We start from the raw sequence: 11,652 nt of genomic DNA, 5'->3' as shown, positions 1-11,652 counted from the left end.
AGACTGGAACAGTTACAGTAACTACACTGGAACAGTTACAGTAACTACACTGGAACAGACTGGAACAGTTACAGTAACTACACTGGAACAGACTGGAACAGTTACAGTAACTACACTGGAACAGACGAACAGTTACAGTAACTACACTGGAACAGACTGGAACAGTTACAGTAACTACACTGGAACAGACTGGAACAGTTACAGTAACTACACTGGAACAGACTGGAACAGTTACAGTAACTACACTGGAACAGACTGGAACAGTTACAGTAACTACACTGGAACAGTTACAGTAACTACACTGGAACAGTTACAGTAACTACACTGGAACAGACTGGAACAGTTACAGTAACTACACAGGAACAGACTGGAACAGTTACAGTAACTACACTGGAACAGACTGGAACAGTTACAGTAACTACACTGGAACAGACTGGAACAGTTACAGTAACTACACTGGAACAGTTACAGTAACTACACTGGAACAGACTGGAACAGTTACAGTAACTACACTGGAACAGACTGGAACAGTTACAGTAACTACACTGGAACAGACTGGAACAGTTACAGTAACTACACTGGAACAGTTACAGTAACTACACTGGAACAGACTGGAACAGTTACAGTAACTACACTGGAACAGTTACAGTAACTACACTGGAACAGACTGGAACAGTTACGGTAACTTCACTGCAACAGACTGGAACAGTTACGGTAACTACACTGGAACAGACTGGAACAGTTACAATAACTACACTGGAACAGACTGGAACAGTTACAATAACTAAACTGGAACAGACTGGAACAGTTACAATAACTACACTGGAACAGACTGGAACAGTTACAATAACTAAACTGGAACAGACTGGAACAGTTATAATAACTACACTGGAACAGTTACAGTAACTACACTGGAACAGACTGGAACAGTTACAGTAACTACACTGGAACAGACTGGAACAGTTAAAGGAACTACACTGGAACAGACTGGAACAGTTACAGTAACTAAACTGGAACAGACTGGAACAGTTACAATAACTAAACTGGAACAGAATGGAACAGTTACAATAACTACACTGGAACAGTTACAGTAACTACACTGGAACAGACTGGAACAGTTACAATAACTAAACTGGAACAGACTGGAACAGTTACAGTAACTACACTGGAACAGACTGGAACAGTTACAGTAACTACACTGGAACAGACTGGAACAGTTACGGTAACTACACTGCAACAGACTGGAACAGTTACAGTAACTACACTGGAACAGACTGGAACAGTTACAGTAACTACACTGGAACAGACTGGAACAGTTACAGTAACTACACTGGAACAGACTGGAACAGTTACAGTAACTACACTGCAACAGACTGGAACAGTTACAGTAACTACACTGCAACAGACTGGAACAGTTACAGTAACTACACTGCAACAGACTGGAACAGTTACAGTAACTACACTGGAACAGTTACAGTAACTACATTGGAACAGACTGGAACAGTTACAGTAACTACACCGGAACAGACTGGAACAGTTACGGTAACTACACTGGAACAGTTACAGTAACTACACTGCAACAGACTGGAACAGTTACAGTAACTACACTGGAACAGTTACAGTAACTACACTGCAACAGACTGGAACAGTTACAGTAACTACACTGCAACAGACTGGAACAGTTACAGTAACTACACTGGAACAGTTACAGTAACTACAATGGAACAGACTGGAACAGTTACAATAACTACACTGGAACAGACTGGAACAGTTACAATAACTACACTGGAACAGACTGGAACAGTTACAATAACTAAACTGGAACAGACTGGAACAGTTACAATAACTACACTGGAACAGTTACAGTAACTACACTGGAACAGACTGGAACAGTTACAGTAACTACACTGGAACAGACTGGAACAGTTACAGTAACTAAACTGGAACAGACTGGAACAGTTACAATAACTAAACTGGAACAGACTGGAACAGTTACAATAACTAAACTGGAACAGACTGGAACAGTTACAATAACTAAACTGGAACAGACTGGAACAGTTACAGTAACTACACTGGAACAGACTGGAACAGTTACAGTAACTACACTGCAACAGACTGGAACAGTTACAGTAACTACACTGGAACAGTTACAGTAACTACACTGGAACAGACTGGAACAGTTACAGTAACTACACCGGAACAGACTGGAACAGTTACGGTAACTACACTGGAACAGTTACAGTAACTACACTGGAACAGACTGAAACAGTTACAATAACTAAACTGGAACAGACTGGAACAGTTACAATAACTACACTGGAACAGTTACAGTAACTACACTGGAACAGACTGGAACAGTTACAGTAACTACACTGGAACAGACTGGAACAGTTACAGTAACTAAACTGGAACAGACTGGAACAGTTACAATAACTATACTGGAACAGACTGGAACAGTTACAATAACTAAACTGGAACAGACTGGAACAGTTACAGTAACTACACTGGAACAGACTGGAACAGTTACAGTAACTACACTGGAACAGACTGGAACAGTTACAGTAACTACACTGGAACAGTTACAGTAACTACAATGGAACAGACTGGAACAGTTACAATAACTACACTGGAACAGACTGGAACAGTTACAATAACTACACTGGAACAGACTGGAACAGTTACAATAACTAAACTGGAACAGACTGGAACAGTTACAATAACTACACTGGAACAGACTGGAACAGTTACGGTAACTACACTGGAACAGAATGGAACAGTTACAGTAACTACACTGGAACAGACTGGAACAGTTACAGTAACTACACTGGAACAGACTGGAACAGTTACGGTAACTACACTGGAACAGACTGGAACAGTTACGGTAACTACACTGGAACAGTTACAGTAACTACACTGGAACAGACTGAAACAGTTACAATAACTAAACTGGAACAGACTGGAACAGTTACAATAACTACACTGGAACAGTTACAGTAACTACACTGGAACAGACTGCAACAGTTACAGTAACTACACTGGAACAGACTGGAACAGTTACAGTAACTAAACTGGAACAGACTGGAACAGTTACAATAACTAAACTGGAACAGACTGGAACAGTTACAATAACTAAACTGGAACAGACTGGAACAGTTACAGTAACTACACTGGAACAGACTGGAACAGTTACAGTAACTACACTGCAACAGACTGGAACAGTTACAGTAACTACACTGGAACAGTTACAGTAACTACACTGGAACAGACTGGAACAGTTACAGTAACTACACCGGAACAGACTGGAACAGTTACGGTAACTACACTGGAACAGTTACAGTAACTACACTGGAACAGACTGAAACAGTTACAATAACTAAACTGGAACAGACTGGAACAGTTACAATAACTACACTGGAACAGTTACAGTAACTACACTGGAACAGACTGGAACAGTTACAGTAACTACACTGGAACAGACTGGAACAGTTACAGTAACTAAACTGGAACAGACTGGAACAGTTACAATAACTATACTGGAACAGACTGGAACAGTTACAATAACTAAACTGGAACAGACTGGAACAGTTACAGTAACTACACTGGAACAGACTGGAACAGTTACAGTAACTACACTGGAACAGACTGGAACAGTTACAGTAACTACACTGGAACAGTTACAGTAACTACACTGGAACAGACTGGAACAGTTACAGTAACTACACCGGAACAGACTGGAACAGTTACGGTAACTACACTGCAACAGACTGGAACAGTTACAGTAACTACACTGGAACAGTTACAGTAACTACACTGGAACAGACTGGAACAGTTACTAAGTACAAGCAGCCAGACACTGAGTGCCAAGAAGCTAAAAAGCACCGATTTCACATCAACATTTGTTTCTGCATGAGTTTTAGATGTATTTATGTACTGTTTTATTTAGATGGAATGTCGTGTATTGATTGGTTTGTGTTGTTTTGAGTTTGGGGGTGAGTGTCTGTTTAGAAGAGAAACATCTGAGGTGGATATTGATATGTGTACATACAACACTGTTAGCGTTAACAACTTGAATTTGATTTGGAATCAGGGGTAGCTGGAGGAAGGGAGAGGGTGGGGGATGTAGATAAAGCTTTCAGTTCGCATTTCCTATGTCTGAGAGAGATTAAGTGTGCAAATGCGGGTAATCGATACAGAATTAAGGCACGAAAGTTAATATTTTCTTTTTTCTGTACAGATGTAAATAATTTCACTATTATTAAACAAGTGCCTTTAATAATAAACAATGGAAAACTATTATGTTCGCTTAATTAATGTAAGGGAGCCTTCCCTTTAGTAGGAGGCTGTGGTCAGATTGGCAAAGTGGCGAGTGGGTACACCTGAGACGGTCGCTTTCCACGGTCATGTGGTGCTGTGCTGAACTTCAGAGTTCTGTCGCTGTCTGCTTCTGTGGTGCTGAATCTCTGATCGCCGCTATTACAGCTTGTTTGTTTAGCCTACTTCGGACCTTTTCAATCATGTGACAAAATCGACACATGCTGCTGTTTTGTGTTATGACATGCAGTGATACTATATGGAGCCTGCTGCTGTGTCTATGGGCTGATTCTTAGTATGGCATTGGTTGTGGTTTCACCGTGTGACCAGCAGGTGGCAACATCACTACATAGTCACAAAAGCCATCTGTGTACAATACAATATCTTACAAAATCAGATGATGACGAGTAACCTTGTCTGAGACTTGACGACTTGAGCTGAGTGGTGGGCAGACAACCCGGCTAGTGTGCCCCTTGGCTAGTCCTGGGGATTCATATGAAGACCAAAGATCCACCAGCACGGTATTATTGCTATAATTCAATGATATTAGATATATGCTATAATTTCCAATATGCGTGCGTGCGTGTGTTTGTGTGTGGAGAGGGTGTGGTGGCTGGGTAATAATTCCCCCGCCTCCCACGCTGCGACCCCTCTCGGTCATTCCCGGTACTGCGCCTCTCCTATCTGCGTCACGTGACATCAGTAGGCGCTGTAAAACAGCGCGAGTCTCATCATCAGCACCGCATCGCCAGGCAAGCAGCCTCGAGACCCACCGACCAACGGACCCTCGGTGGTCCCTCATCACAAATACTATAATAACGGAGAGGAGGTAGACTCCTCACGAGACCATGTCAGGGCCCCGGTGAACAGACAAACAGATTTATTCTCTTTGTTCGCGTCGACGCACCGCTCGCCGCCGAGGAGGGGCCGCAGAATAGCGCTCTCTCTCTCTCTGGCGGAGGAGTGGGGGAAGAGGAGAGGAGAAAGCAACAGAGAGAACCGAGGTATTTTTCTACCGGATAACCTAATGGCAGAGCGCGAGGCGTCGCCGTTACCACTGGAGGTTCGCGCCCGGCTGGCGGAGCTGGAGCTCGAGCTGTCAGAGGGTAAGAACAAACCCTGGGCGCCCCGTTTTTCCGTTAACGTAGAGGAATCTCTACAGTAATGGCTCGTTCCACCCCAGACCCCCCTCCCTCTCCCCTGCTCCGCCCCTCCAGATGTTTGTCAGAGCCGCCCTCAGTCTGCTCTAGCCGGGACCGGGTGAGGGAAGAGTGGGAGCCCACTGCGGGATCCACCCGCCTTTCTTTGTCTCTCTGGTCGTGACACATACACAGACATATGGCCCTGTGCTCGGTTCCGGTCTGAAAACTGGCTATTTGACCTTGAGAAGTACGTTCTGTCCGTGCGTCCACGGACCTGTGTGCGTGTGGTGTGTGTAGGCCGACGTGTGTGTCACGCTCAAACGAATGGATTTAATAATAGCGATGCCGATGCAACACTGCGTGACAGGAGACGGTTCGGTGGTGTGTGTGTGTGTGTGTGCTCAGGCTCGGTGTTTTGGCCTGCACGCTCAGCAGCTGATGATGATTTCGGTTAATTTTTATGCTGACAATTGAATCTAAAATAAAATAGCCGACACCGAATCTGATAAATCACAATCAAGCGTCTCCCACCAACTGAGTGCGGATATTATTTGCCGCATGTTATATTGTCAGATAAATTGCGCATTTGTGTCTGCATTATATAATGTTGACATATTTAATTAAAATACATTGTCTACTCTATAGATTTCTGTCAACGCTCCTGGTGTATGTTGTGTGAAGCGTCTAGCGGCCTGTGTGTATGTGGTTTACATGGACTAGCGTGTTAGGGACACCCTGTTGAACGCCTATAACCTTGATGTGTTGTTGTCAACGTGTTCTATTGCAGACAGATTTACAGTATCTTGTGATTGCTAGAGTGTTGGTTCCCAACCCAGCTGTCCCTCCATATGCTGTTCAATCAGAGCAGAACCAGGACATGGCAGATACTGGTGGACAGTGTTTCCCCTAGGTTTTTTTTCAGCAAGGGTGGGGGCATTGCTAGCAGTGTAGCAATGCAATGACATGTTAGCTGTTCCCATTAAGTTCCAGTCGTTGAGCCAACTACTTACCATTTAAAAGCCTGTTTCGTGGGCCACCGCTGCTAAATGACTATAGAGGAAACACTGAGATAGACAGGTCCTGTATGTGGACATGGATGGATGATGGCAGACAGGAATGTATTAGGACAGATAGATCATGGTCTTTATCAGGTGCCACTCTGTAAAAGCGTTGTTGATGTAGGTGTATCACTAAAAGCTTTATTTAAAAGATTTCTTGCGGGAGCAGCCAAAAGTGAGAGCACAGTGCCTTTTTCTATAGGGGTTCTGTTTTTATCCAGCTCCTCCAAGCTGCTCTCTTGTCAAATGAAATTACCGTAAATTCCGGACTATAAGCCGCAACTTTTTTCCCAGGCTTTGAACCTCGCGGCTTAAACAATGACGCGGCTAATATATGGATTTTACCCGCTTTCACACATTCTGTGACGTGCTCAGTTTTTTGCCGGCATGAAGCTTTCATTAGACCAATGAAATTGCCGAATGGGTTAAGGTCAAACAACTTTTTTGTTTACTGTTTAGATTAAATCAAGCGCTCTCAAACTTCCCATCATTCTGATTACGGTAGTCATTTTGTCACCCTCATCATGGCAAAGACACGGAGAAATGCATATGATGCAGCTTTCAAGTTGAAGGCGATTGATCTGGCTGTTGGAAAAGGAAATAGAGCTGCTGCACGGGAGCTTGGTCTTAATGAGTCGATGATAAGACGTTGGAAACAGCAGCGTGAGGAATTGACTCAGTGCAAAAAGACAACTAAAGCTTACTGCTATTTTTTATTTTTTTTACAAGCCGTGTTTCGTTAAAGCCTATTTATTTTTGTTACAAGCCGTGTTTCGTTAAAGCCTGTGTAAAGTTCATTTGTTTCAATGTACCGGTAGGCACCTGCGGCTTATAGACATGTGCGGCTTATTTATGTTCAAAATAAAAACAATTTTTTAATTCAGTGGGTGCGGCTTATATTCAGGTGCGCTTAATAGTCCGGAAATTACGGTACATTTTGTTGTCACATGCAGATGTTATTGCGGGTGTAGCGAAGTGCTTGTGTTCCTAGCTCCAACAGTGCAGTAGAATCTAACAATTCCCAACAATACACACATTTAAAAGTAAAATAATGGAATTAAGAAATATATAAATATTAGATTGAGCAATGTTGGTGTGGCGTTGACTAAAATACAGTACAATATAATACAGTAAGTAAGTAAATAACAAAAGTTTGACCGGTAGTGTATATACTGTATTATATTCTACTGAAGCTGGTTGAGAAAATGCCAAGAGTGTGCAAAGCTGTCATCAAGGCAAAGGGTGGCTACTTTGAAGAATCTCAAATATAAAATATATTTTGATTTAACACCTTTTTGGTTACCACATGATTACATATGTGTTATTTCATAGTTTTGATGTCTTCACTATTATTCTACAATGTATAAAGTAGTAAAAATAAAGAAAAACCCTGGAATGTGTAGGTGTTGTAAAAACTTTTGACCGGTAGTGTACATAGATGAGTAAAGCAGTATGTAAACAATGTTTAAACATTATTAAAATGACTACTGTTCCATTATTAAAGTGGCCAGTGATTCCAAGTCTATGTATATAGAGCAGCAGGGTTGCACAACTGGGTGGAAGCCGGCTAGTGATGGCTATTTAACAGTCTGATGGCCTTGCAGTCTCGGTTCCAGCTTTGATGCACTTGTACTGACCTCGCTTTCTGGATGATAGCGGGGTGAACAGGCCAAGGCTCGGGTGGTTGATGTCCTTGATCTTTTTGGCCTTCCTGTGACATTGGGTGTTGTAGGTGTCCTGGAGGGCAGGTAGTTTTCCCCCTGTGGTGCGTTGGGCAGACCGCACCACCCTCTGTAGAGCCCTGCGGTTGCAGGCGGTGCAGTTGCCGTACCAGGCGGTGATACAGCCCGACAGGATGCTCTCAATTGTGCATCTGTAAAAGTTTGTGAGGGTTGAAGAGGTGCAGTTGTGCCTTCTTCACCACGCTATCTGGATCATTTCAGATCGTCAGTGATGTGTATGCCGTGGAACATTTCACCTTCTCCACTATGGTCCCATCGATGTGGATAGGGACGTGCTCCCTACTCTGTTTCCTGAAGTCCACGATCAGCTCCTTTGTTTAGTTGACTTTGAGTGTGAGGTTATTTTCATGGCACCACCCTCCCAGGGCCCTCACCTCCTCCCTGTATGCTGTCTTGTCATTGTTGGTAATCAGGCCTACTACTTTTGTGCAAACATGATGATTGAGTTGGAGGTGTGCGTAGACACGCAGTCATGGGTGAACAGGAGGTACAGAAGGGGGCTGAGCATGCATCCTTGCGGGGCCCCTGTGTTAAGGATCAGCGACGTGGAGGTGTTGTTTCCCACCTTCACCACCTGAGGCAGCCCGTCAGGAAGTCCATGGCCCAGTTGCACAGGGCGGGGTTCAGACCCAGGGCCCCGAGCTTAACCTCTCTCGGGTATGTGGGACGAAATCGTCCCACCTAGTCAACAGCCAGTGGAATCGAGTGGCGCGATATTCAAAAACCTTAAAAATGCTATAACTTCAATTTTTCAAACATATGACTATTTTACACCATTTTAAAGACAAGACTCTCGTTAATCTAACCACATTGTCCGATTTCAAAAAGGCTTTACAACGAAAGCAAAACATTAGATTATGTCAGGAGAGTACCCAGCCAGAAATAATCACACACCCATTTTTCAAGCTAGCATATAATGTCACAAAAACCAAAACCACAGCTAAATGCAGCACTAACCTTTGATGATCTTCATCAGATGACACTCCTAGGACATTATGTTATACAATACATGTGTAACGGCTGTCTACGGAAGAAGTGGACCAAAATGCGGCGGAGTTAGGGTTCGTCATTTTTAATGTTACGAACACTATGCAATTAACAAAACAACAAAACTGACAGCCAACACAGTCCTGTCAGGTGCAACAACAGTGACAAGCACAATTACCCACACCACACAACGGAAACGTAGGCAACTTATGTGTGACTCCCAATCAACCACAACCCTCTACAGCTGTGCTTGATTGGAAGTCACACGGCCAAAATTAAATGAAACAATAAAACACTTACTCCCTTCTGCCACGTCCTGACCCAACTACACCCTCTACTGGTCAGGACGTGACAGTACCTCCCCTCAAGGTGCAGACCCCGGGATGCACCTAAAAAAAGGAAAACACAAAAAAATCCCCAACAAAAAGGAACACCTAAACAATAAGGGAGGGAAGGGAGGGTGGCTGCCGTCACCGACGGCACTGTGCTACACCCTCCCTCCCCAACCCACCTATCCTGGAGGTGGCTCAGGTGCAGAACGTGGACCTCGCTCCACCTTCGGCGTCGCCCACTCTGTTGGCGCCGATCGCTGCGCCGGGCAGACGGGCCACTCGGGCTGACCCTGGCAGACGGACCACTCGGGCTGGGCCGGAAGGCATGCGGGCCACTCGGGCTGGGCCGGAAGGCATGCGGGCCACTCGGGCTGGGCCGGAAGGCATGCGGGCCACTCGGGCTGGGCCGGAAGGCATGCGGGCCACTCGGGCTGGGCCGGAAGGCATGCGGGCCACTCGGGCTGGGCCGGAAGGCATGCGGGCCACTCGGGCTGGGCCGGAAGGCATGCGGGCCACTCGGGCTGGGCCGGAAGGCAGGAGGACCACTCGGGCTGGGCCGGAGGGCAGGAGGACCACTCGGGCTGGACCGGAGGGCAGGAGGACCACTCGGGCTGATCCTGACAGGCCGGGCACCCTGGCAGATCAGGGCAGGCGGGCACCTCTGGCAGAACAGGGCAGTCCGGCCACTCCGGCAGAACAGGGCAGTCCGGCCACTCCGGCAGAACAGGGCAGTCCGGCCACTCCGGCAGAACAGGGCAGTCCGGCCACTCCGGCAGAACAGGGCAGTCCGGCCACTCCGGCAGAACAGGGCAGTCCGGCCACTCCGGCAGAACAGGGCAGTCCGGCCACTCTGGCAGAACAGGGCAGTCCGGCCACTCTGGCAGTTCAGGGCAGTCCGGCCACTCTGGCAGTTCAGGGCAGTCCGGCCACTCTGGCAGTTCAGGGCAGTCCGGCCACTCTGGCAGTTCATGGCAGTCCGGCCACTCCGGCAGTTCAGGGCAGTCTGGCCACTCCGGCAGTTCAGGGCAGTCTGGCCACTCCGGCAGTTCAGGGCAGTCTGGCCACTCCGGCAGTTCAGGGCAGTCTGACCTCTCTGGCGACTGTTGACTGGCGGGCAGCTCTGACGACTGTTGACTGGCGGGCAGCTCTGACGACTGTTGACTGGCGGGCAGCTCTGACGACTGTTGACTGGCGGGCAGCTCCGACTCAGGATTCACCAGGCTGGGGAGACATAACGGAGGCCTGGCTTGAGGAGGTGGCACAGGAGAGACCAGGGTGGAGAGACCCACTGGAGGACCGGTCCGTGGAGGAGACACGGGCTTGACCAGGATAGGGAGATCCACTGGAGGACTGGTCCGTGGAGGAGACACGGGCTTGACCAGGATAGAGAGACCCACTGGAGTACTGGTCCGTGGAGAAGGCACGGGCTTGACCAGGATAGGGAGACCCACTGGAGGACTGGTCTGTGGAGGAGGCACGGGCTTGACCAGGATAGGAAGACATGCAGGAGGCTTGGTTCTGGGCGTAGGTACAGGATGTGCAGGGCTGGGAAGACATGGAGGAGGCCTGTTTCTGGGCGCAGGCACAGTCTTTACCAGACAACCAGCACGCACCTCAGGACGAGTATGGAGAGCTGCCTCAGGTGACATCATACCCACGACACGCTCATTAGGGCGAATGCCGTACTTTATGCACCACCCTAGCAGCTCTCTCATCTCTCTCTCTCCTAATTTTCCCATTAACCCCGTCACAGTCTCTGTCTCATAGCCCTCGCTCACCTCCAATGTCATCCCGACTGGCTCTGGTTCCGACCTCAGCTCCACCGACTGTCCCGTGTGCCCCCCCAAAAAAAAATATTGGGGCTGCCTCTCGCGCTCGTTGCGCTCTCTCTCCTCGTAGTATCGCCTCTCCGCTCTCGCCGCTTCAATCTCCCACTGCGGGAGGCGATAATCCCCAGCCTGAGTCCATGGTCCCTCTCCGTCCAGGATCTGTTCCCATGTCCATTTGTCCATAACGCAGTAGTCCTGCTGCTCCTTCCTCTTCCGCCGCTTGGTCCTGGTTTGGTGGGTAATTCTGTAAC

At 47.0% G+C, this 11,652-nt stretch overlaps 1 protein-coding gene across 3 annotated transcripts in view; it reads left to right on the top strand.

Annotated features, from left to right (window-relative positions):
* Positions 1-1,653: 1,653 nt before the first annotated feature.
* LOC106579490 (disco-interacting protein 2 homolog C) overlaps positions 1,654-11,652 on the top strand; it is a 70,025-nt gene continuing 60,026 nt past the window's right edge. For 2 of the 3 annotated variants that reach the window (XM_045702631.1, XM_045702632.1), the window contains exon 1: positions 1,699-5,417. In XM_045702631.1, the coding sequence (XP_045558587.1) occupies positions 5,339-5,417 (79 nt within the window). In that variant the 5' untranslated portion in view covers positions 1,699-5,338. Of the gene's footprint in view, positions 5,418-11,652 lie in introns of all 3 variants that reach the window. The other variant, XM_045702630.1, reaches the window with a different exon arrangement.

Source organism: Salmo salar, chromosome ssa19 (assembly GCF_905237065.1).
Source record: "Salmo salar chromosome ssa19, Ssal_v3.1, whole genome shotgun sequence".
NCBI classification, from domain to species: Eukaryota; Metazoa; Chordata; class Actinopteri; order Salmoniformes; family Salmonidae; genus Salmo; species Salmo salar.
This window is presented reverse-complemented; position numbering and strand designations above follow the sequence as displayed.